The sequence below is a fragment of the Podarcis melisellensis genome, assembly GCF_964234715.1.
Source record: "Podarcis melisellensis genome assembly, chromosome: 3".
Taxonomy (NCBI): Eukaryota; Metazoa; Chordata; class Lepidosauria; order Squamata; family Lacertidae; genus Podarcis; species Podarcis melisellensis.
This window is the reverse complement of record NC_138530.1, coordinates 53,490,490-53,517,556: the sequence shown is the minus strand read 5'-3', so window position 1 is coordinate 53,517,556 and position 27,067 is coordinate 53,490,490. Positions and strand designations below refer to the sequence as shown.

Below are 27,067 nucleotides of genomic sequence, written 5' to 3'. Positions count from 1 at the left end.
GAGAGTTTTGTGAGAGTTAAGAGTGCAGCTGTGTTTTATACTCTTTACCTTTAAGCCAAGAGTGAGGAACCTGCAATCCCACAGGCGATTTGGACTCAGGCAGGATTAGGAATGATGAGAGGTTCACAAGTTTCCCATGTTTGTCTTAGGTGTATTATGTTACAACTGCAGGTAATTGCTTAATATAAAATACATTAACTTTTAAGCAGCTTTAAAAGTTTAGCATCTCCAAACATTAAAATTGTTTTGGTTTTATTTGAAAATGCCGAAACACAGATACCACACGAATTATATTTACAGTATAAACCACATGTGATTAATTTAAGGGGCGAAGGGGAACATGGCCTGCTTCAAACGGCTCCAACATTATAGATAAAACATTTTCTGTGCAAGGCAATACTACAGTAGCTTGTTTCTAATAAAGAGCTCCCCCATTCTGCCTTGTAGGGAGATTTTTTTGATACATACAAAATGCCTCTATTCAGATATCAATCAAACCATGTTTAAGGAAGCTTAGATAAGGTTTGCCACCATGTTCAAACCACAGTTTGTTATAGGAGCAGGCAAATCAATAAAGTGGGTTTGTGCTAATTATGGTTTGGCATGCTTTCTGGTTAGACCATTCATAATAATGGCTTTTACTTCACCTCCAGAGCAGCTAACATGAGAATGCTAAGCAGATGGACTATAGAACAACACAACTCCACACCAGAAATTTCTATATTGTGTAGTGCTATCAAACCATGGCTTGGCATGTCTCAATTGGGCCACTGAGAGTTGATCAAAACATCAGTTCTTAGACTGGAAGAACTGTTAAATAACTGTGTCTGAAATACTTAAAAGGCATTTATTCAAAGGGAAGAATCCTTCCCTTTTGCAGTGCTTGGCATTCTGAATATTACAGTATAGAATTGGCTGAGCTGTTCAGATGATGTAGGCCTTAAGTTTGTGTCCATTGAGTTTTAGAATGCATGTGGCAAACACCTACTATGCTACCACAATGACAGTGAAGGTTTAGAAAGCTATCTGCATTAATTCAGCCTTGCATGCAGGAGAAAGCAATGATTTTAAAGTTTCGTTCTTTCCCACAACACTCTGATTTAACATGACTAGAGAAAAGGCCATCGCAATGGGAATAATAAAATGAACTAGTCCTTAAGAGAAATTCTTATGTGTGCTTCATTGGACGTTAGTTCCACTGAGCTCAAGAGGGCTTTCTCTGAAATAAGCGAACACAGGATTTCAGCAACTGAAGTGTTTTCCCTGCTTCCAAAACAAATGCAGTAGCAAATCTACACTCTGAGGGATATTCTTGCTTCTCCTTGGCAAGCAGATGCAAAGGGCACAGTCTAGCTTTGCAGGTTTAGATGTCACTATACATTCTTTCTCTGTTATTTACAGACAGCACTAGGTCTTTCTTTATCACACCAATTTGTCTAATAAGAAATCATACCATAAAACTGGCATTTCTGTTGCTGATGGGTAATCGCGTGTCCTTACGGTGTACTATGACAGCACATTTACTCCTCACAGTACACCCACACATTACGTTTCAGCATGTGCTCAACCCCAAACCAGCAAGTACATGGGTCTGGCTAAAACGAATCTAGGAAAAATGCAGTCTGAGTCTGCACAGCAGGGTTCCAACAGGCAGCAGCAAGCAGGGTCATCTCTTTCAAGGGAAGAAGGGTCACTTTCAGGTAAAAAGGCCATTTCATATCCTAGATACATGCCAAGGTCAGCAGTTAGAGGAGCTGTTAAAAAGCAATTGACAGCAAAAAAACCTTGTGCTGTACCTGTCAATTCAGCCCCTGTTTCAGTCCAAGAATGTGTTAGGAATTACATCAAAGAAGCAAAGCTCTGGTGAGCAGTCCCTCAGTTTCCCAGCTTTCTTTCTAAAGAATCTCGAATAAACTTTAGTGTGCATTGGTAGAGGAAAGAGTCCTTGTTCTTCGGTTTGCAAATATTCAAGTGGCTGACATCTACGGGAATGAGTTCTCCTATGCCTAAATCTGGGGGGAAACAAAAAACTAAAGTCAGCACCAATGAATGTCAAGGAAAAGACACAAATGATACACAGCAGCACCCACCTTGTGATACTGGTGGAGATGCACTTTCCCATTTGCTATGTGGGGACAACCAGTCGTGCTTCTATTGTGTGTGCCAACAATTATCTATGGATCAGAGCTAAGCAAAAATTTTGAGAGGGCAAATAATTTACCTTGGAACCAGGTTTTAAATGATGCAGGCAGAGCACCTTAAAATGTATGTTAGTCACAGTAATCCATGCGTTAGGCACAGAAGGTATAGTGAGCAAGCTTCTGTCATTGACTCTGCTCATATTGATCCAGAGCAGACCCCAATGTACAGTTAGCAGAGTAAAGCACAAACATGTTGCAGGATTCCCAATAATAGACCAGAGGCAATTTCATCCAGCAGAGTTTACTACCGAAGGCAAATGACCATGTCGGTCACAAATACATACATCTTCAGGATCGGCACACTCCGTAAGAAATCCAGTTGCAGCAGACTTAACTTAAACTTACAATAAGACTAAGATCTTAACACTTAGCATACTATATACAGAATACCACACTAGAAGGAAAGAGAGACAGAAAGTGAAACTCAGGCTCCTTCTGGCCTATTATTATAGACTTTGACATAAAGAGATACAGTGGTACCTTAGGTTACAGACGCTTCAGGTTACAGACTCCGCTAACCCAGAAATAGTACCTCGGGTTAAGAACTTTGCTTCAGGATGAGAACAGAAATCGCGTGGCGGCAGTGGGAGGCCCCATTAGCTAAAGTGGTGCTTCAGGTTAAGAACAGCTTCAAGTTAAGAACGGACCTCCGGAACGAATTAAGTTCTTAACCCGAGGTACCACTGTAATAGAACCAGTTTAAACCAGCTGTTCAGCTTCTCTGAAGGAATAAGCCAAACATCAGGAACCTTCTGCCTGTTTCCAGACAGAATAGAAACTTGCTTGTTAGCTAGAAACTTCCAGCTTGCATCAGCTTGGATCACACAGAGCAGAACCCTCTTGAATTAATTAGAATAGGAAAGATCTCTACACTTTAATCCAATACTTTCTGTACCAAAAAAATGCAAATCTGATAGCTTCATATAGTCTTGGGGGTTTCTCTTGTCATTTCTGTTTTAGCTGTTGGGGTGGGGGGAGTTTTCCAGTTGCAAAGATTCAATATTTTAAAACTTAGCCACATCCCTACTCTGCACCACAACTCTGCAATCCACCTCAGCCACATGAGCACAGTAGAATTCACCCTACTTGCACTCCCTAGCAACTGCTATTCTGAGACTTACTGCCTGAGATACCGGAAACAACACGTTAACTATCATCAATAGCAGCCACTGATACCTCTATTCCTATTACGTATGGCTGCTGGAGCTCTGTTTTATTTAATTACATTAAATAAATCCATGTACAGTGATACCTCGGAAGTTGAACAGAATCCGTTCCGGAAGTCCATTCAACTTCCAAAGTGTTCAGAAACCAAGTCACAGCTTCCGATTGGCTGCAGAAAGCTCCTGCAGCCAATCAGAAGCCGCGGTAGCCCTGTTGGACATTTGGGTTCCAAAGAACATTCGCAAACTGGAACACTCAGTTCTGGGTTTGCAAGGCGTTCGGGATCCAAGGTACGACTGTACTTAACTTTTAATACACAATGCATGGAAACTGTGGCTCCAACCTTTTTACTGTGCTACTGAAAGTGTTCATATAAATTTATGCCCACAGCACTTTAAATGCAAGCAATGTGTAATGAGAAAGAGAGGAAGAAGTTGGGAGAAGGGTTTCTTTGAGAGTGGTTGATCCAGCCTTACACCAGAAAGACGTCAATCATTAATTTATCTGAAACGCTGGTTTTTTATACCATCTTTTCTATCTGCATCCATTTCTGGATGTTTCTGTCACCGAACTCGCATGGCTATATCTTGCCAGATCAATACATTTTTAAAAAGGGAATGCTGAGAATATCACACCTGCAGATTCCACTGGTACTACATGCAGGCTCAGAACTCTGCTGACTCGTGTTGGCATTGTTTCAGCAAAACTCAACACAGGAAGGTTCTTATCCTTGGCAAATGAGAGAAAGTCATCGTTCAGTACTTTAAGGTCAGGAGAATCTAGGGGAACAAGAAAGAAAATTAAATGCATATTTCTGATTGTGTCTGCATGCAGCATTTTCCTATGAAAGGTGCACTTGGAATAACTAGATTTAAGTTCAGACAGGCACATCTGCTGTCAAGCCCTGCTTCTGAGGGATTAGTATTAGAATGGCACAGGCAAGCAACACAGTCTTAGACAGCGTGCCATTTACTGATCACTGTACAGTTCCCTTTCGCTTTTCAGTCAGATTTGCAATATCTATATTCTCTCTGTGTTGTGAACTCTTTCCAATGAACTTTCTTCAAGAAGGCTTTGGGGCCTTGAGCAGTTGTCCTTTCAGTGAAGTTTTACTTTTATTGTTACTTTATAGTTGTCTAAATGGTTTTAATTTATTGTTAGCTGCTTTGAGCTCAACTGAGGAAATGCGGGGAATAAGCACCACAAATAAATACATTCCTGAGCAAGGTAAAAACAACGCAAATGGTTTGTGTGCATGCAAACTCTCTAAATATTAAATTACTGCAACCAAAGCATACCTTTGCTGAGTTCCTTAACGCCCACAGAGGGGAAAAGCAGAAATCTAACAGTTTTTGAGTATTCAGCCAACCTGGAGCCGTGATGAGGAACGCTATAAAACACAATTCCCTGGGTGTTGTTTACAATGGAATCCATATCAGAGTCCTTGGAAGCATCCAGAAGCATCTTCTTGACCAGGAGACCTGACAAGAAAATATATTTATAAAGTAGGACCAATGCAAGAATGATGCTTAAATTAATGTACAAAACATCCTATCCTATTTCTCCTTCATCTGTTAGATGTGCTCCCCGAAGATGAAAATGCAGAAAAGCACTAATACATTCTGTCAGTTAGGCAGATATGGTAATATACTAAATAAGAAGAATGTAATCTTATTCTTGTTAATGCCAGCTAGCAATGTTTTTTTGTTGCCGTGATTTGATTTATTTGTTTTTTTTAAAACCCTCTTCTTTCTATTTGCAAATAAAAATGGGGGGCCCACTTGCTCCTTTTTAGTGAAGTTTTACTTTTACCTCAAAGGTCTGTTAGCCAACCATAACTATCATCCTGGTATGCTCATTATGTCAGAAAAAAGATGTGTATAGCTAAAAACCACTGCTTTTTTGCTTTTCCACCAATGTAACATTCAATTAAAACAGATCTGAGTCAAATCCCTACACTTAACATGCAGTTTTCAATTCCCTAATTTAGTTTCCTCAGAATCTCTGCAAGGAAAATAGTTGAGATCCCACTACTGGAGAATATTCTGGAGAAAATATGAGGTAACTATCAAGGGATTGAATAAGACAGTAAATTGACTTAAAGAGCTTACATTGTTTAAAAAACAAGCTACTATATTATTCTACTACTGGGAAAAGTGAATCCTTGAACAACACTGATAAAAACCCAAATATATTCTATGCAGCCCCTAACCAATCATACTGTAGAACAGCAGAGAATTTAAGAACTTCTTGTTGGTTTTTATGAACATTAACTGTATATATGCCCTGTGGTTTTTTGCACCAACTGGAAGTTGGGTATTACTCAAAATCTGAAGAATGGTTTTGTGAAAATTAACAACATGTGGCCTTATTGCCTATCTAAACTTTCTACATGTTGATGACTTGATCGTTGCCAGAACACTCTCTTCAAATAAACGTTAAAGACAAGGTGCAGCAACTGCAAAGGTGCAGCCTGTGGCAACATCCCATGTGAGGATACCACAGCCAACCCAGGACACCATGCCCAATCAGCCGGCATTATTACACTGACAACAGTCGCCACATATAGGGAGGCACACATATTATTATTAATTAAATTTATATACTGCCCTATACCCACAGGTCTTTTATAAAGAGAATGCAGTTGACAGGCAAAATGGTGAGCTAAAGTAACTATTGACAGGTAATGTCAAGGTAGATGTATATCCAAATGATTGTATGCCAATGCAGAGACATGTCAGCACATGGCATATTGGGAGCATATCCACCCTAGCAGGGCTCAGCAGATCAATTGCTCATCTGGGGTCCCCGCTAGCTGCCATTTTGGCTCTCTGAGGGAGAGGCGACTAGTCTCCCTCTTAGAAGCAGGCACCCCCAGTGGCAATGATATAATGGGCTGAGAGCTAAATGGATTCCGATCAGCTTGAATCCTACCCATAACATCACTGTTACTAGGTAACCCCACTCACAAGCATGAGGGTGAAATACAAGGCCGGCAGCTGCAGCAGCCCCACCAGAGCCCCAAGTAAGAGAGTGGTCAGTGCTGGGAGACCACTATGCCATTCTGCCCATAACCCGCCCCCCACCCTAAAACCCATGGAACTGGGCCTGCCAACCTAATTATCCATTTGTACAGATGAGACAATCGGGTCCAAAACTGAAATTCGACGAATGGCACAGGAAAAAGCCTCCACTGTCTGAGCACCAACCACATGTGTGTCAGGAAAAATGCTGTTGGCCCTCCAGTTCATGATACCACGTCCTGTGGCAGTTCTTGCGAAACATATATAGTATTTCATGGTCCTCAAATAGAAGCAATCTTTTTACACCCAGTTAACATTATGGATGGACATGTCAGCCTATTTCTGGTTCATGCCATCTTTGTAAAATATCTGTCTCTGAATAGGTATTTAAATACCTATTTTTGAAAGTAATTTCTCACAGAACATGCACTCCTAGATATATTTTATCATGCATTTCTAAATATGTTTTATCCTAAAAATGTGCATTTTTAAAAGAACATTGCAAAATTGGGGGAAATGTGAAATCCGAAGCATAATTATAACATAATTTAGGGTGATGTGGATTAGGTCAGTTCACAAAGGTCAAATTCCTCAAGCACCCCTAGTTAACATGGTTGAAATACATGAAATTGCAGAACAGTGCAATTTAAAGAAAAAATTAAATAACTTGCCCCCCATGCTGTGTGACAGCCATACAAGAGGTCTATCTCCAACACCAGCAGCTCGCAGTTTCTTGAGAAGCTCAGTGCTCTTGTAGGAAAGAGACTCCCTGCAAATCAAGGAGAGAGAACCAAGTAGCAGATGCAAAGGCAGTGGCTTTTAAACCCTGTTCTGGGAAACACTGGACAGCCAAGGAAGCTTGCAAGGGCTCCTCAATCAGGTCAGTACTGGTGAGCAAGCTTTACTGAGAAACAAGTTGTGCACCACCTACAGTCATGGGAGAGGGATGGGTGTTTTCTAGGCCACATTCTCAGATCAAGCAGGGCAATACTGAGACCCAAAAGGTCTGGCCAGGGCCCCACCTTATTTTCATGGGTGCCCTAGAACATGCCTCAGGATGTTCTGCAGTACATTGGGGTCCTTTGGCAGATGCACAAATAGCTGATGTGGAAAGGGTTTACTGAGAATAGTACGTTTCAAAACCACTGCAGTTATTAAAAAGCAAAAATAGATTCAATGCATTCCAGCTAGGTTGTGCATGCTGACTGCAAGCAGCTACTTAATGCCCCTTTCCAATCAGCATGGATGCTAAAGAGATTTTGGGTGCAATTCTGCACACAGCTGAGGCTGTTAAAATCCCACTGAGGTCTATGGGAATTATACAGCCTAGCTGTGTGCAGGATTGCAGCCAGAGTTGACCCAAATATTCAAATAGGCCTTTTAAGTTAAAACTTCAAGAAATCTATGGGGACATGTTCCAAAGCAGAAGAGCACACTAAATTCTAGAATTCAGCAGGGTCCTTAGATGTCGTCTCAAGGGTCCTTGGCAGCATTACAGATTCATTCCTTAAAAGCTGGCATGCTTATAAATAGCAATGCAAACTTTCCAGAACTGCTTGTGAATTTATACCGACAGTTCACCTTAGTCTTAAGGTCACGGGATTTGCTGTGCATGCAGTTATGATTAGAATTTTTTTTTTGCAGATTTCGCCAAAGCTGGTGTTTTAAAACCGTCAAGGACAATCAAACTGGGTTTAGAGTAACTGTGCCTCCTGTGACACTTGAGGGAGGGGGCACAGCTCAGTGACAGAGGACAGACTGTGCATACAGAAGGACTCAGGCTCAGACCCTTGGCATTTCTGGTTTACTCAGAACTATCAGAACTGGTTTACTCAAAACTATCTCAGGGAGCAAGCTGGGAACTCTGTTGCGAGCCTTTACAGAGTTGCTGATCACTGGAATAGAGAACGCCAAGCAAAAGGACCAGTGATATGACTGGGTATAAGGCAGCTTCGTACGTGCCAAAGGATGGCCCAGCCAATTCTGCGAAACTGGAGCTTACAAAAAACGATCAATTATTTTGATCAAATGCAAATGTGGATTTAGGCTGCTTACAACTGTCACCATCATTAGTTCCTAAACAATTCAAGATGCTTTACAAAGCAGAAATGGAAATCGCCATGTCTGCCTCGGTATAATCACACAGTTTCTACTTCCCACCCCATTTGTGTGCCCTCCATTTTTTACCTGTAGCTGTCCACGGGACATTTTGCTCTCCAGTCACTCAGATGTGTATCATACTCCACAGATATAATTCTAAGTGACGGGCAGTCAGATGCCAACCATGTCTACATTGAGAATACAGGAAAACAAGACAGAATATTGGATTCACAAAAGTTATTGGGTTTCAGGCACTGAAATCAAAACTAATCATCTTTTTTCAAGACAGACAGTGAATTGGAAGAGTAAAGTATGGTTATAGAGTATGCTCTTTTGAAACTGAAGCTTCTTTCTGAAGTAGTTTGCTAGATGTCTTATAATCTGAACTCATTTTTCTTTTAAAAAACATTAATTCAGTGTTAGCATACAAGGTATCCCCACCACAGTACACCCCCCCCAAAAAAAAACCTGTGTAAGCATTTTCACTCCAGGCCACAGCACTGTTGTCATTCTGGATGGTTGATTAGTTATGTGTGCCACTAAATCTCTGCATGGGCGCCCCTCAGGTGGGCGCCACTGCCATTATAAGAGAACAAGGGAAGCTTTCATAGTGAGTTCTGCCACTTCTTTACATAGAAAAATAGCATTGTCCATACCTTTGGCCAGCACTCTGTATAATCGTCTTCCGTATCCACTTCCTTCTCAACAGCAGGCTGCTCTATGTCCTGTTGCCGCCATGTTTTAAATGCTGCTCCCAAAAGACCATGAACGAAAAGGACATCAGCTTTAATGGGCTCACTGGTAGTGGAAATAAGAAGTTGCAAAAGGGAGTATGCATTACTAGAAGCTGGCATCCAAAGAACTGCTACCAAATCACACGTACTGGTTAGAGTTTTGGACTAACAGCTGGGAGACCGCAGTTCAAATCTCCACACAGTCGTGAAGCTTACAGTCACTCGCTCCTAACCTAACCTACCTCACAGAGCTGTTGTGAAGCTAAAATGGGCAGAAGCAAAATGTATTTTGGGGCCCTCAGTGGGGCCTTATGGTTGACACAGTTGCAATGCTGTAGCAATAGAAAAGGCCATAATGGAAGAATTCTCCCATTATAATCTAGAGCACGGATGAGTAACCTTTTACAGTTGGAGGGCCGCATTCCTTTCTGGGCAACCTTCTGAGGGCCACATGCTAAAGCACAGTAGCAAATGTGAATTTTACTTTTGTACAGTCAGCTAGTTTCTACATACATTGACTGAGCCCTACAGATTCTAGGCTTAGAAGACACTTCTTTTGAGCCACCTGGTATTTTGATTAACCACCCCACTACTCCTATCTTCACCCCTCACCCTCCACAGTACACAATCCCAGACCGATTTTAAGTGTTGTGAAGCTTCTTTGCCCCTTCTGGGTTCACTTTTCCCCCTCCTCTGCCTTTTTCTTCAAAAGTCTTCTTCTGTGCCATTCTTTCAGCCCCTGGGCTCCCTGTCACTTGCTTCTCTACAGCCTACACTTCCCAAAGCTGCAACGTATTAAATAGCTTTACACTGCTCCCCAAAACAGCAAGTACTTGGTCCTTGGAACCAGCAGGGCAAATCCAGAAAATGTTAGCTAAGGTGACAAACTCCTGACCTTAGTGAGATTTACATATATGGTTAAGACTGTGTCTAATCTTCCTAGAGTTTAAGGAAATTAAGGAATACCTAAAGTTTCTCTGTACTGGAGCCTGCTACTAAAACATTGCATTGCAGAACCTTTCTTTTCAATGAGACAAAGGAACTTTGTAACAACTGCAGGATGTATTCTACTAGGGGGAACATTTTCTGCCCCAAGATGGAATGAAACGGAACAATCTGGGCTGTAATCCTATATCTACTTCCTCTGGGGAAATCCCCCCTGAACTCAGTGGGACTCGATTCCAAGTTGATATGCATAGGATTGCACTCACACTAATATGTTTAGAGTTCTTTCTCACTCTATCCACCACTAAGTACTGTCCACCATCAGAGAAGCTATGAGGAATAAATGGTATGGGCAGTGTTGGACTAAGACATTTTTGCACCAGAGGCGAACCACAAAATGGTGCTGATCCATCTGGAAATAAGGATGAGTGAAGATCTACAACAGGAACAAGTGGGAAACAAATATATACATCGAGAACAAGGGTGGGAGGAGACCAGCAGTGCTTCCTATTTGTCAAGAGGCCACTGTAGAGGCAGCCTTGAAGAGGCAGGTCTGGCTTCCAAGGAGTGCACTGCAGCTGTTACTGCCACCACGGCAGCAGCCGTGGGCAAGGCATTCTTTGGAGGCTGGATGCGATGCCCCTGTGGATCCTGCAATCTGAGGCGGTTTCCTCACCTTGCCTCACAGGTGGGCTGTCCCTGGTTACAGGGTAGTCATAAAGGCAGACATATTTTTTCCTAAGCCTTTCCAAAGCAGGGTTGTACATGTGCATGCCTGTTGCAAGGGTACATGAGGTAGGGTCAAATGGAATAGCTGCACAGCAACTTTCTCCAGAAACAATTTCTCTTAGGTACCTTTCATACATGCCAATGTTCACCTACAAGCCATCATGTAAGGAGCAAGCATTTATGATCCGGCCCTGAGAGGAATCTATCCACAGAGAAACGGGTGAACTTTAGAATGGAGAGGCTTATTGCGAGTAATGAAGTGGTAGTAGTGGAGGGAGGAGGCAGTATATAGGAAGCACTCTCCTTACTTGGTTCGATATTGTGGGTGCAAAAGATATACTCCTTCTGGATACTTCTCCTGCACCGTTTCCCTGTCTAGGTTGGCCAAGGCTCTTGCTGCATGGGAGGATTCCATGACACGTGGAGACTTCATCATATGAGCAAGTACAGAAACCCAACCTAGGATTGAATCAAGCAAGCATATGTATCATCACCTGTCACTGACCAAAAGGGCAATCCATTTATTAAACATTTTAAAAGGGAAACAAGTGCTGCTACTGTACAGTAGGAAACACACACACAAAAACACACACAGTGATTTTTGCAGTATGTTCTTTGACAGTTTCCATCAAGTTTGATAAGATTCCTGGTGTCTAAAAGATAAAATTGTGATGCTCTGCTGGATATTGTTTCTCAAGCTCATCATTTAAAGGTGCAATGAAGGTGTTCTTATAAGAAAAAGTTCAATATGTCAAAGATTAATTGTGGTCAGTCTATATGTGCAGCAGAAATCACACGGTAAAATTTATTTTTCTGGACTCAACAAGATCAGTCTGCGAGAGGGGTTGCCTGTTCAAATATTTCCCTATTTTAAAAACTCTCCTTGCACTTTTAGAACTAGCATATCAGGGAAAAGGGCCCAGCCTAGCCTTCCTCCAATATGCTACTTGTCTGCTTGCAGGGGAGCATTTGAACAAGCAGCCTTCCACCTGACACAGCCCACTGATGAAAATGCCTTACCAGTTGCAGTTCTTAAATCTTTTTATTTTATTTAATTATTTCATATCCACTTTTGATAAGAATGTAGGGAACTGCCCTACTTCGGGAATCACTGCAGTATTGGCGCACGGAGAGACCACCACCCTTTTCTAAACATCCATTTAATATGCAGTTCTCAGAATGAGAATGCATCAGATATTCAACAGATAAGAATGGATAATCGGCTGACTGTATAAATAGGCTTAAAGTGTTCAATAATAGAAGGAAACATGTCGCCTACATTAGTAGGCTATACTTATGCATAATTATGTTCTTCCATTAAGGTTCATTCATAATCCAGCAATGAATTCCTTTCACCTCGGACCACTTGGCACATTATCTCAGACTACAGTCCTCTGCCCACTTACCTGGAGGCAAGCCCCACTGAACCCAACAGAATAAAAAGCATCTGCGACTATTATAAAGAAAAAGCTACAGGGTCCCGTTTCTTTCATCGTTAATTCTCCATTTTTCAGAGACCATAAGCTTTGCTATTACCTGCACGAAATATAGATGAATGAAGCTGTTCATTAAGTGCCATGTTCCCAATTATGTGAATGATGCTCCTCTGTATTTTGGGGGAATCCTTGCGGATTTGGTATAGTTTTTGCAGCAGCTGAAGCCCCCCACTTGCTTCTATTTCATCACAATGACTAGGAATCTGAAATTAGGCAGGAAGTACTATCATGACTATCTTTAGCTGGCAAATAGTTTGTGACATGTTTTGTCTTCCATCCAGATAAAAATCATTATAGAAATTGTATCTAGGGAACAGGCATCTATTTGCAGAGGCTTAAGAAGGTGGTGGTGTTGCTACTGAATTACCTTGGAATGATGCACTAAGGCTTGTAAGCAGAAGAGTTCCACAGCCTTTGAAGGAACAGTACTGAGACTTTCACAATAAGGAAGCCCATTTCCACCAAAACACCATAAGCCCCCCTGGAATTAAAAAATATGTATATATTCAGGAATATATTTCAATTCGTTTCAAAAAAGAGAAGTCAACATTAAAAGCTTTCCTTACAACTAGATTTGTAAAATTTGCATTTAAGGATTAGGCCATCTTGGTAACTTGACGGGGCAAATGGAAGAGAGGTCCAACTTCCAGCCTCCATAAGATGTACTGGCTAATGCTTCCTGTTTATCATAGCTAGGACTAGTTAGCAAGATAGCAAAACAGGAAGGCCAGCAGCACTGCAGAGCTTTCCTGCTATTAAGATTACCTCCCAAACTATTAAACTATTGAACATGGAAATGAATTTTTGATAATTTTTTTCTTTAAAAAATAATCACCAGCCTTTATGCTATCCTGACTTTGTTTCTCAAGACAAAAAAATATATATTTCCTTAAGAATGTTACTGTGTGTGACAGGAGTCACCCAACGAGATGGATTCAAGGAATTTCCATTCCTAGAACATATTAAGAGCTGGAAATAATAGTGAGAAGAAAAAAGGCAAGCTAGCACAGAATGGTACATAAAATTTAAGAACTTACTGGCAGACAGAGTGGTTTTTTAATGGTTTCACACATTAACTGGTAGACAGATTAGGTAAACACAGACTTCAGGATAAAATTGTTCTGTCAAGCCTCTTCCACCTTCATTGGTAACTCAGAGCATGCGTTGTTCCATTTTTGTCAAAATATTTAGAGTTAGGAACACACCTTTCGTGCAGCGATGGTCTGGCTGCTTTCTCTTAAAGCCAATGATGTAAAATATTGTACACACGGGTCAAGATCTGTCTGAGGTAAAGCTGCCAGCAACAACAGAAGTTCATCTTCTGAATAACAAGCCTGTAATGTAAACCAAAAACGCCTGTTAACACCTCCCACAACAGCAGGCACCAGGAAATTATGTAAAAACAATGAACCGTGTGAAATGACCAGTTCACATCAGAAAAATGTAGTGCCTAACTGCTACTGAAGTTACTGCCCTAGATGCCATGGGTCTTAGATATCTTGGAAACTGCTTCCATATGTTTCATCTTGCCCTCCATAATATGCACAGCAAGGGCCACCTAACAATAACAGCAATTTGAACTGACTTCCAGATGTGGTACAAGGATGAGGATTTCTCTAGATGTTTCTGCTCACTGCTAGCTCTAGCCAAGGCTATGTCCAAGCCTGCCTGGAAGAGCAGTCTGTCATGCAGTTCAGTTGTGCCCTAAGTTTTGCAAAGTACAACTGTTTCCAGGACAGTTTGCAGACCCCACTCTGAGCATCCAGTAGTTGCCACTCCTCACCTTCTGCACTCATTCCAATTAATCTTTTATGTCACTGTGTTTTGTCCTTCAATCTTTCCTTTTCCTGCTATGGGCTAGATTCAACTGACTGCTCCTACTAACTGAGGCCTACACAAATGAGCTTCCCCTTCCCCCGGCACACCTCTCAAGCTCCCCAAATTGGCTTGGGAGGGGAGAACCCCCAGAACAGCACACCAGAGGACAAGAGGGGAGATTGTTCCATCATGCAAGCAGCAATGCTCGTATTAACGGAGCAACCTCCTTTGTCATACATTGAATTCCTCCCTGTTTGCCTACAGACCAGTTCATTTCTGTGTCCCTGCCTCTACACTCCCAGGGATGGCATGGCTTGACATATCCCTGATCTCATCTCCACTTCTCTCTCTGTTCATTCCAGGCTGCACCATGACTCTGCCCCTTAAATCTAAGCCCTGATCTTGAAGTCACCATCAGCCATAGGGACTGGATAATGAAAGATACCTTCCTTAACTTAGGAAATGTCAAACCAACTCTTAAGATATCAAAATATTGTTAATCCACATAGATGAAAATGTAAATCAGTTATTATGTTAGACCAGCTATATGGGTCGACTCCTAGACACTAGATTTCAAAATACTTTTATGAAAAATGGTGAAGTTGGGATTTCATAATACGTACATCTTTTTGTTTTGGTAAAAGATGGGGTAGCAGGAAAAACCGCAGGTCAACATCTTTACTTCGAGCTAAACCAATAGTAGTTCTCTGATCACTTGCTTGGGCAGCTGTCCTGTAGTGATAATCTGTATTAGAACAAATAGAGTTAGGACTTAAACAAACTTGAAATATTTGCCTTTGTTTATAAAGTTTTGTAAAGTCCATGCAAGTAAGCAAGCAATACAAATTTGCAATTAATAAATGCAAGTGAGGACATATGGTAATTCACAATGTATGGAGGAACAGAAAAGGGAGAGACTTTCCATCCTTCTGTTTGGAAAGGACTGTATGCACTAAGGTGTTGAACACATATAGGATTTAAAAAAATTAATCAATTTTTCAGGGTGGTGGTAGGGAATAGCTGCAGCACTGATTTGAAACCCTAGTGTCCACATTTAGTTTTTTTAAACTTAGCTTGTCAATTTATAAATTTATACACCAGGTGCTCACATGAACATTGATATAATCCTTAAAGCATTGGACTTCAATGGGTAGGTTGTAGTGCCAAGTCAAAACTGGATATTCAGTGCTAGATTTTTTCTAAGCAGATGGCAGACAACTAAAAATGTTCCTCTTCTTTTATATTTTTCAAAATGAAAATACAAATCACAGTTATTTAGTGCATTTATATTCTACCTTTTCCTCCAAGGAACTCAAGGTGGTATATATGGTTATCCCCACCACCACCACCATTTAATCTCCAAAACAATGCTGCAAGTTGGTTAGGCTGAGAGGCAGTGACTGACCCAAGGTCACCTAGTGAGCTTCATAACCAAGTAGGATTTGGGTAATGCCTCAAGGTTGTTCATATTGTTGCACAACCATATTTGTTTGTTTAAGATTTCAAGAGCAAGATAAAGATTGATAAAATAAACAGCAGACAGAAGGATAAAGGATGATAGGTCTGGTAAATAATTCAGAAGTTGATCCCATGTTGAAGGCTGAGATTAAACAGGATGCCAAATATTAAAATGCTGCAGTGATTCTCCAGTATATAGGAAATCTATCCAATGTACACCCACTAGTGTGAGCATAACCCAACTTAAATATTTACAAAATATGCATAAGTTAAATATGTACAAAAACCCCTATTTTAAAAAACAAAATACTAAGATGCTCTCCTGCACAAATCTCCTTCACAGGAGAACTTTATCTTAGATTAGCCTGAGGGCTCTTTCCACAGTAATAACTGTGATTTAAGGGCCACAAGTTAAAACACTAGCTTTCATAACAGAATACCTTACCATGCCAGTAGCAATTGGAGGCTAATTCCTGCACAGCTTGTAATCGGACCATTTTATCTTCTGACTGGCTTCTTTTCACAAGGAGCCACAAGGCACACTCATGCTCATCTGCGTCAAAAGTACTGAAGCGTTCTTTACTCAAAAAATAAAATAAGAACCAAATGATTGCAGTTGTTCATTAAACTTTGCATTATCAGCAGAAAATGAAGAGAAATTCTTCCAGAAGCGGCATTTTAAAGCATATTATTCAACAGATGGAGTCATTATTTCTACAACAGTATAATTATTATATACTTATTTAAACTCTGCCTTGCCACCCTGACAGGGACTCAAGGCAGTTTACCAATAAAAATAAAAACAGTGCACAGAAATGAGCTGAAAGTGCAGCAGGACAGAAGAAACAGTTATGTATGCTGTATACTGATAAAACCATTATTGTATAATTAATTATGCTCTGCATATAAGCTGTGCTTAAAAGTGTTCTAAGTGCAATATTCCGTACAACAATCCTGTTCAGCAAGTCAGTATTATCATTTGCATCTTGCTGTGATATAGTGAGTTGGTGCCAGAGCTGCGACTGAAACTGGGACCTTTCTGGTTCACAGCTTTGCCATTATGTAGCTCTAAACCTGTTACCTTAAAATATGGTTATTCTGAGGCAGGCAGACCTAGCTGAGCTAGGGCAGAACTGAAAACACCCGATAAGCAGTCTACAGAACAGGAAAGCAAGGAACTTGGTTTGGAGTGAATGAGGTAAGCAGAGCTAAAAGGCAAGGCAGTAAGGGCATTTCAATGGACACTGTCAGAGACAAAGAGCAAAGTTAAATAGCTAAACCTAGGAATAACACTCTTAAGGTATAGCAGATTTGATCAAACCTACCATCAAATGGTCTTCGGAAAATTCTAGCATTTGTTTCTAGTATTTTCCTTGCTGCTCTGTGAAGTTCTTTTCTCACTTGGTAAGTAATCCCTATTAAAAAACAACAAAAGTGCAGATTTAGTTAGGGTCATACAATACATAAAGCCTGCTGTCATATTAAGCGCATTTCTCATAGAGATAATGTCCTATTACAAACTCTCCCTCCCACACACATATTTCTTTGGGCTCCAATTATGACAAAACCTGCCAACCAGGAAAAACTGTACAATGGCACCAGGTGTACAGTGCTGCAGGCCAAGCAATGGCTGGTTCCCAGGTATAACTCAGGATTAATGGGGCTTGGCTGCTTGCCCTGGCATCTAGGAATGAATGTTCGTAACATCAGCAGCACTCTTAAGAGGTCTGCACATAGACTAAGAAAAGTTCCAGTCGGAAGATGCATTTCACAAACAACAATCTAAAATCATTCATTATAAAATTAGTTATCAAACATAGAATTCATGTTATTTCCCCCCTCTTTGTTCTCTACATTATTTCTTGAATAACATAAAAGCCCAATGGTCTCTTACCTTGATATTCACTGGGATCTAAAGAAACTGTTTGTAAATAAATGTAGGACTTCAGTTTTTCTTGCTGTACCACTTGGGTATCAAAAGAGAACAACTTCCTTAAAGCCAGAACTTCATATATAGCAAAGATGCAACCACTTTAAAAAGAAAGATATCAGTTTAAGTATTAATACAAAAATTCAAAAATGACTTTTCTTAAGATGCAAATTGAAAGCATGTGTATGTACAGTTCTTTGAATTTTAAACATGATGGGCTGGTTCAGGCATACTGATCTGGTCCAATAAACCATGGTTTATCAGCCCAGGAAGAAGCTGTTGCCCATTCACTCCCTCCTCACTGATGCACTGTATCTGAGGGGATTTTGCACCAGTATCTCTGATTCACGTCTTCCCCTTGTTCAGGGTACACGGATGTTTGTAGGGGGAAGGTCGGCTCCTAATTTTGCTGTTTCAAGCAGTTTGCAGTTAGCTAAGGCACAGCTTCCCTTTGATTCAAAATGGATTATAAAATACTGTAAGCCCTGATTATGTGTGAGCATATATGAATATATTGATTACTGATAACTGATTATATGAATAGCATAAGGGTAGCCCATCTTCCTTGCCTCATCACCTCTCACTGTTGTGCCCAGCTTTAGCAAAGTTAATTTGGTTTCTTAAACGAGTGTCCCTGTGACATTCAAATCCAGCAACTCAGATCATGGTTAGGAAAGGCCTGACCAGTGAACCATGCAGATGTGCAGCAAGCAGATTCATCTTGTAACATCCTAGCAGTTCTTTTACAGCAGTCTGGGAACTTTAGATGGATCATCTCCAACACAAATTTTAAAATATAGAAGAGAAGATCTCTGTTGTCAGCAATGACGCCTGGACAAGTACAGAAGAGGGCAAACTACCACCAAACCCGCCACTTCCCCCTGCTTATTTCCAAGTCTGAGCAATCTTTGATTGAAGCAGTAACATAAGTTCCTTTGGCAATAGGATTCACAGTATTCAGCTGCCAAACAGGGAGGCAAAGGAACAGTCACAACATTGAAGTACTTAGCACATGCCACACAACTGCACAGTTTATGTTCAATGCTTTTCACTGGAGTAAGCAACACACAGCTGACCTACTCCTAAAATGAGTATTAAAAGCGCAAGTTTGATTAATTTTTTTAATGTCCATTTTGAAACTAGGAAGGTAAAAATTGCTAATGGCTAAGAAACAAAGTGGAAAGCCAACAGAAAGTCTAAATAAATTGTTTTTGGCACTTTTAAGATTAGAAGGTACAATTTCCAAACAATGAATTAAATGCAACATTTGACAATAATTTATCTCTTTTAAAAACTACATCTCCAGCATGGGAGTTGTTTTGGACTCACAGCTGTCCATGGAGGCGCAGGTCAATTCAGTATCCAGGGCAGCTGTCTACCAACTCCACCTGGTACGCAGGCTGAGACCCTACCTGCCCGCGGACTGTCTCGCCAGAGTGGTGCATGCTCTAGTTATCTCCCTCTTGGACGACTGCAATGCGCTCTACGTGGGGCTACCTTTGAAGGTGACCCGGAAACTACAACTAATCCAGAACGCGGCAGCTAGACTGGTGACTGGGAGCGGCCGCCGAGACCACATAACACCGGTCTTAAAAGACCTACATTGGCTCCCAGTACGTTTCTGAGCACAATTCAAAGTATTGGTGCTGACCTTTAAAGCCCTAAACGGCCTCGGCCCAGTATACCTGAAGGAACGTCTCCACCCCCATCATTCTGCCCATACACTGAGGTCCAGCGCCAAGGGCCTTCTGGCGGTTCCCTCATTGTGAGAAGCAAAGCTAAGGGGAACCAGGCAGAGGGCCTTCTCGGCAGTGGCACCTGCCCTGTGGAACGCCCTCCCATCAGATGTCAAAGCGATCAACAATTACCTGGCATTCAGAAGACATCTTAAGGCAGCCCTGTTCAGGGAAGTTTTTAATGTGTGATTTTAGTGTATTTTTGGTTTCTGTGGAAGCCGCCCAGAGTGGCTGGGGAAACCCAGCCAGATGGGCGGGGTACAAATAATAAATTATTATTATTATTATTATTATTATTATTATTATTATTATTATGCATTTGCTCATACAGTGGTACCTCGGGCTATAGATGCTTCAGGTTACAGACTCCGCTAACCCAGAAATAGTATCTCGGGTAAAGAACTTTGCTTCAGGATGAGAACAGAAATTGTGCAGCAGCAGCACGGCAGCAGCGGGAGGCCCCATTAGCTAAAGTAGTACCTCAGGTTAAGAACAGTTACAGGTAAAGAACGGACCTCCAGAATGAATTAAGTTCTTAATCTGAGGTACCACTGTATTTTCCGGAAATACAGATACACACACACATATCTACATTCAATTTAAATTCATTGTTAACTATTTGGATGTTTGCATATTCAAACTTACCTTAAAATAAGTGAGCCAGTTAATTTTGCAATTTTCCCTTAAAAATTAAAAACAACAACTCAGTGTCACTGTATATGCAAAAAAACAGGTTTTAAAATATTGAATTATTCATCACATCATAAACAGTAATCAGATGGATGCAGCCTTACAGTGCAATCCTAACCAGGTCTACTCAGTAATAAGTCCTACTAAATTCACTTGGGGTAACTCCCAGGTAAGTTAATATGGCTAATTTAGGCCCCAAGTCAATGTGAAAAGTTACGAACCAAGAGCAACTAACTTTCTCTGGCTCCAACCTAATGTAGATATAAGAACAGTGTTAAAGCTGCAGCTCTCATGACTATGTTTTACAATTTGCCTTAGATTGTGTTCTGTTATGATTCTGTATGTGACCATATTTTGCTTCTTCATGTTTAATAAATAAAACAAAAAGTTAAAAAATAAAGCTGCAATCTTACACATTTATCTGAAGGGTAAGTCACAATGAAGTTTGTACAAATCCTGCAATCTTTGGCACCTTTGCTTAGCAATAAAGCTTTAAAAATTCAATGAGACTTACTTCTACATAAACATGCATAGGATCTGGCTGGTAAAGTCATTTTTGTTTCCATTAGCAGAAGCAACTTCATTGCTTTTTATACAGACATGCTCCTTCTACCATCATTTTGATAAGTTTAAAATTACTAATCATGATTAAAGGGATGCACCACCAGAAGCTACTTTCACTTAAACAGCATCAGTCGGTACTTGGAGGATTAAGTTGTATTAAGGTGCTTAACTTTTACTGATTACTCTAATCAGCATTGTTCACCTTTTCCCCAGATGGCTATGGTTCAGCAGCATCTCAAAGACATGCAAACTTATCCATCACTAATATTAGGTTTCTGCATTAGAAAAGAATATTTAAGATGCTCTGTATTTTAAAAATACTTTTTAATTCAGAAAGTCACAGATTATGAATTAGGATTCATCAGCTGATTGCAGTTGACCTATAAAGAAGTCACATCTGCTGGTAGGAGGCAGAACATGATGAAGACTATGATAAAAGAATCTCAGAATTGTAGAGTTGGAAGGGATCACGATGGCCATCTAGTCGAATTATCAGATGTAGAACCAACAAACATGGCCTGATCAAAGGCAAGATTCTCATCCTCTACCACTGTAGCATACGCAACGGAAAATATCCAATGACAAGGAGAATGACAATGAAATATGACTTGTACTCATTGACATTTCTTATTTATTTAACAGGAACTAAAGCTTATAAATGAAAAGTCAAAGCAGAAAAATTACAGTGTAAGTTTAAATAAAACCAGAAGCAGCGAAACACTAATACAACAGAGCTAGAGGTACTAAAAGATCTTCAGATTAAAATGAATGGAAAATAAAAAAGTTCTTCGCAAGTGCCAAAAAATACTGTAACATAAAGGCTAGCCTCTTTCTTTGGAGAACCCCAACTGAAACAGAGCTGACTGTAGATACTGTATCATCTATTCGTTTTAAACAAGACGTTCCCGTAAAATGATGATCAGCCAATCTGGAAACAACTCATCAGTAAAAATAATGATTCATGTCTTTCCGTTAACCTAGTAATCATGGAATTGCACTTACGGATGTCTTTCCATGATTGGTCAGTCTTCTGGGCTGAACCAAGAGTTCCTATCTTTCGACAACAAATCCCACAATAAGCAACCAGTGACATTCTGTAAAAGTATGAAGTGGTGATAAAGTTGTAAACCAAGAAAATCTTTAATAAAAATACATTAAAAAAAGAGAAAGAAATGGTGATAAAGCATGTCAATCTAACTGCACAATAGAAGGCTAGCAGCAAAAGTGCCTGTTTAGTGTCCCTTGAGATGGCATTCCACAGGTTTGGCGCAATAACTGAGAAAACCCTATCTTTTCTATGTACTGTTGCACACCAGCCCAATCTCCAAGCAGTGTGAGATTCCAGGGGTTCCAAGCACTTGGTTAGGGCTCATGTTTCCTTTTGGAAAAGAGGCACAGCAGAGACTGTGGTGTCTTTATGATACTTTATATGGTCTATTTACACATATATACAACCTGAGCCTATCATGGAGGGGTTCACAGCATTAGCACCCCAAAAGGGTTTTGTTTCTCCCATAGCGGCAGCCTTGGATTCAAACAAGAATCAAACATGCTGCTCTGATTGACTCTGCAGCTTGCTGCTTTCCAGCTAGTTCAAATCACAGCCCCAAAACTCTACTTCAAATGCTGGTTTTCGTCCTCCTAATTATCTCTGAGTTGAGGGAGAGGGTCTACCTACAGTGGTACCTTGAGTTACAAACGCCTCAGGTTACAAACGCTTCAGGTTACAACTCCGCTAACCTTGGAAGAGTTACCTTGAGTTGAGAACTTTGCCCCAGGATGAGAACGGAAATCGTGTGCCAGTGGCGCAGTGGCAGCAAGAGGCCCCATTAGCGAAAGCACGCCTCTAGTTAAGAACAGTTTCAGGTTAAGAACGGACCTCCGGAACAAACTAAGTTCGTAACTAGAGGTACCACTGTATTTGGTCTCTCCCAAAGAACCCCTTTTCCTTTGTTCTCTTAATGGCCCATCACCCAGTCTATCACCTCAATGCAGGAAACTAGTCTGCTTTATAGTCTAACACTTGCTTGGATCCAGTGGTTAGAATGCTCTTGCATGCAGCCTCCTTCCTCCCACTCAACCCAAAAAAAAGCCTTCACTGCAAATCTTAGTATTTAGGGAGGCACATGTGGGTGGGGATGGGCCTGCCTGTGCGTTTGCACGAGTGACTCCGTGAGAACGATGCAATCCGGAATGCGCCACCCGCCACTGTTGCAAACACGGCAGACAGCTAAAGAGCCCACTTGAAACTGATCTAAGCCAATTAAAGCACCCCTTACAAAAATGGCCTTTTGACTTCTGAAGCCATCGAAACCGCCTAAACGCGACGCTTCAGTAAAGTGGCTTATGTTATAACCGCGTTAACTTGCTCCGCAGCGAAGGTTCCGGAGCAACACATCCAAGCCTGGCGGCTGTGGGGGCGATGACTAACTTCGAATTTATGAGTGTCGACATGAAGGGAGGAGAAAGGTTTTAATTCGGAATGGAAGAGGAGCGTCTCTCCAAAGAGCCCTTCCATCCATGCAGGCACGTTTCCGTCGAAATGAAACCCCTAAGGGCAAAAGAGGGCGAGGGGGGCTTTACTCCCAAAGGGGGGCGCACAGGGCTGAGGTCTTGGACGACGAAAAGCATTCGCCACTGTCCGAAGCAGCGGCCGGCAGGCAGGCAGGCGGGCGGGCCTGGGACCGGGGGAAAGCTGTGCTAAAGCCGCGTGTGACCTCCCCCAGCGCTAAGTCCGCCCCCCGCAGCCTCACCTGCCTTCCGGAGCGCCGGCTTCAGCACCACATCCCCGCGGCCGCCCATGAGCTCCAGCCTCCTCGCGCCCCCGCCTACCTGCCCATCTGCCCATTCCCAGCTCTCAACGAACGGAGACGCTCTCGGCGCCGCCTACGCTCTCTGGGGTGGGCGCTGCGTCCGCCCACAGCCCCCCCCTACGCACGCACGCACGCGCGCAGCAGCAGCCGCCGGCAGATTCCAGCCAATCCCACGCCGAGACGCGCGCGCGGGGGTGGGGTGGTGGGCGGGAGCTCGGCGGCTTAAACTGCGCCCGCCTCTTCCGGTTTGATGGAGAGGCGAGACCTTGGTTTATTTTTCCGCCTCCGAGGTGATGCTGCCGGTTGTGTGAAACGTAAGAGGGTGTTTCTCCCCCCCCCACTTCCTCTTGTTTGTCGTGTTCGCCGCCAGCGCTTTCCCTCGGCCAGAGGAGCTGTGCGGCTTCTTCCTCACGCCCCTCAATTTTCCTCCTCCTGCCTCACGTGGCCTCTTGTAGTGTTGTGTGTAGAGAAAGGCTGATGTGATGCCTGGTGGCCAACGCTGACATGTGCGAATGGGTTAAGGCAGCTTTGCCCCCGCCACCTGATTCTAAACCTGAGAGCCTCTAGCTCATGAATGATAGCTCCCCCCCCCTTTCTTTCTTTAAAATATTACTTTTTACTTACGTAGAGTATGAGACTCTAAATCTCAGGGTTGTGGGTTGGGCAAAAAATTCCAGCATTGCATGTGGTTGGACTAGATGACCCTGATGGACCTTCCGAACTCTACAATTCTGTGATTCTATGTTGAGTGCTAGTATGTGTTTAAATACTGGTATGCATTCAGAATTTTGTTAACGCGTAATGAAATAAATAAATTTTAAAATTGTCCAGTAGCACCTTAGAGACCAACTAAGTTTGTTCTGGGTATAAGCTTTCGTGTGCATGCACACTTCTTCAGATACTGTACACTGAAACAGGAGTCACCAGACCCTTATACAGTGGTACTTTCGGTTGTGGATGGGATCCATTCCGGAGGTCCAGTCAGATCCCGAGGTTTCCGCATGTGCGTGCTGCGAAACCTAGTAAAATACTTCCAGGTTTGCCATGCGTGCATCCCAAAGTTTACATAACAGTATATAGTGGGAGGGTGGGGTGGGGTTTTTCTCAGAAGGGTAGTAGGAGATGGGTGATTGACTCAGTGGGTATGGTAATGCTGTTGAAGCAAGGGATTTTATGCAGGTGACCTAAAATAGCTTTAGCATATGCAACGAGACAAGAATCTAATATCGCTATTCAGACCAGGTCTCTCCCTAGTTTTCAGTTTAGTAATAAGTTGTAATTCAGCAACTTCTCGTAACAGCCAGTAATGCATAATGTTAGCAACTTGATTTACTAGCTGTAGGGTGATTGAGAGTGCAATTCTGTGCATGCAAAATACCTAACTGGTTTCAATGAGGCTTCTTTTCCTGAATTCCTCCATAGGACTGAAGCCTTAAAACTTCAGTAAAAAAAATTCTATAAACTGTGTCACACACATATTTTGACTCCTTTTTTTATTTATTGGTTTCTTTAGGAGTCTGAAAATCTTTTGTGAAGATGGTGAATGTTTTGAAAGGAATTCTTATAGAATGGTAAGTAGTACATTTTATGTGTGGCTGCCGCTGAAGATGGTTCAGAAACTTCAGCTGGTGCCAGTGGCATAGCGTGGGAGGTGCAGGGGGGGCCGGCCGCACCGGGCGCAACATCTGGGGGTTAGGGTTAGGGGGCGCAAATCCACGGGTTAGGGGGTGCAAATTACTTGCCTTGCCCCGGGTGCTGACAACCCACGCTATGCCACTGGCTGGTGCAGAATCCAGCAGCCAGGTTGTTCACCGGGGCAAGAGCATTTGAGCATATAATACCAATCCTGGCCCAACTGTACTAACTGCCAATCAGTTTCTGGGCCCAATTCAAAGTGCTGGCTTTGACCTATAAAGCCTTAAATGGCTTGGGACAACAATACTTCAGGGACCACCTCTCCCCCTATGAATCAGCCTGGACCATGTGATTGTCATCTTAGGTCCTTCTTTGGGTGCCTCTTCTGTGAGAGGTCCAAAGTGTGGCAACATGAGAACAGGCCTTTTCTGTGGTGGCTCCTTGTTTGTGGAATGCTCTCATCAGGGAGGTTCACCAAGCACCTTCATTATATATCTCTATGTGCCAGGCAAAAACTTTCCTTTATAACCTGGCCTTTGTTCTTTATCTTGCCTTTTTAAGTGAGCAGGATGTTTTAAGTGTATTTCATTTTCCTTTTGGTTTTAATGTATTTATTTGCAGGAGGGTTTGTCTGTCTGGTTGAAAGTTGCTTTGGGTTGCCCCGGCTAAGCTAAAGCGATGGACAAATTTTATAAACAATAATAAATGAAATGACATAAGTGAAACTGGAAACTGGTTATTATAATTCCTGAATGAAATCATTGGCATGGAGTATGAATAAAAGTAGGAGACTAGAAAAAATGGCCTTTCCTAAATCCAAGACTCTTGAGATACAGAATAAATATCTTCATTCAAAATGTTGAACCACCCTGCAATATGTTATGCTTTAATTTTTGTGCGTTATACCACATTTCCTTTCCCCTCTAGTTGAAAAGTATTGTTGCTTGTAATACAGCCTACTACCATAGCCATATGATAATACAACTACCATAGCTCTATGATTGTGTTCCCTGTCTAGCTCAGCCTATTTGAAGGCCAGATTTTTACATTATAAACAGCTTGACTGAATTTTAGTTGTATTTTGATAGGTTAAGCTCAAAGAGCTGCTCAGACTCCTGGCTTTCAAAAGGGGTCTTAACTGCAGTACTCCCAATTTCTTTTTCTGAAGCTCACCAGCTATGTAATAACTTTAGAGCACTCTGGGGATTTCAGTAATGCTTCTGAAGACCATCCAGTTTCCATGACTACAGAGGTAAGTAACAAACCAGTCCTGAAAACGTACTCCTGAGCTGCTTTATAGTTCAGTTATTCCAAAAGAGTGTAAATTTAATTCAGTTAAAGTATCATGTGATGTGACCATTTTATTTGTGCCTCCACAGTGACCCAGCCATGAAGCAGTTTCTGCTGTACTTGGATGAATCAAATGCCCTGGGGAAGAAGTTCATCATACAAGACTTGGATGAAACACATGTCTTTGTGTTAGCTGAGATGGTTTACTTCCTGCAGGAGAAAGTGGGAGAGTTAATGGACCAGAACTCTTTTCCCATTACACAAAAATAGAAAATGGGACTGGAATTGTCTGTGTCTAACTACAATCAATAAATGTGGAACTGAAACTTTATGTGTAGATATTCCTGGTAATAGATTTGGTGGGGATTCAAAAGCAAAAGTCACTATAGCAAATAAACTATTTAATTAGATTGTATGTTCAAAAAGTCTCTTTGCTTTTCTTGCTGTGGTAGTTACAGACTATGAAGTATAGTTTTCTGATAGCCAGTAAAGTGTCTGCCACTGCAAGTGATTTTAGAGTTTACTTGTTTGAACTTTAGGCTATGCTTTATTGAGGGTGAGGGAAATCAATGTTCATATTGTTTATTCTTTGTAACTTTCCTTTTAGAGGGAAGATAACCTTAAAGCACATATGCCTTCTGTTTTTAATGGATTGTGCCACTTTTTTACAGGACCAAAGAAGACTACCAAATTTCATGTGATGGACATTGAAAAATAAACAATAATATGAATCCTGCATAA

The 27,067-nt window shown here is 41.6% G+C and overlaps 2 protein-coding genes across 4 annotated transcripts; one reads left to right on the top strand and one right to left on the bottom strand.

The window, feature by feature from the left end:
- Positions 1–235: 235 nt before the first annotated feature.
- Positions 236–23,502, bottom strand: SERAC1 (serine active site containing 1). Of its 3 annotated transcripts, none has more exons than XM_081906854.1 (17): positions 23,421–23,502; positions 21,591–21,682; positions 19,980–20,016; positions 17,563–17,699; positions 16,994–17,083; positions 16,114–16,245; positions 14,834–14,955; positions 13,598–13,726; positions 12,760–12,873; positions 12,433–12,595; positions 11,205–11,355; positions 9,145–9,286; positions 8,576–8,676; positions 7,060–7,157; positions 4,664–4,846; positions 4,001–4,144; positions 236–2,012 (listed from the first exon to the last, which is right to left on the bottom strand). In XM_081906854.1, exons 1-17 carry the CDS (start codon positions 23,426–23,428, stop codon positions 1,876–1,878), a joined length of 1,980 nt encoding a protein of 659 aa, XP_081762980.1. In that variant the 5' UTR covers positions 23,429–23,502; the 3' UTR covers positions 236–1,875. The 3 variants fall into 3 exon arrangements, with proteins under 3 accessions (XP_081762980.1, XP_081762979.1, XP_081762981.1); XM_081906853.1 differs by having other exon boundaries at positions 23,342–23,499; XM_081906855.1 differs by lacking the exon at positions 19,980–20,016 and having other exon boundaries at positions 23,342–23,498.
- A 74-nt stretch (positions 23,503–23,576) lies between these two features.
- GTF2H5 (general transcription factor IIH subunit 5) lies at positions 23,577–27,067 on the top strand. The gene is made up of 3 exons (XM_081906985.1): positions 23,577–23,715; positions 24,915–24,972; positions 26,416–27,067. Exons 2-3 carry the CDS (start codon positions 24,938–24,940, stop codon positions 26,594–26,596), a joined length of 216 nt encoding a protein of 71 aa, XP_081763111.1. The 5' UTR covers positions 23,577–23,715; positions 24,915–24,937; the 3' UTR covers positions 26,597–27,067.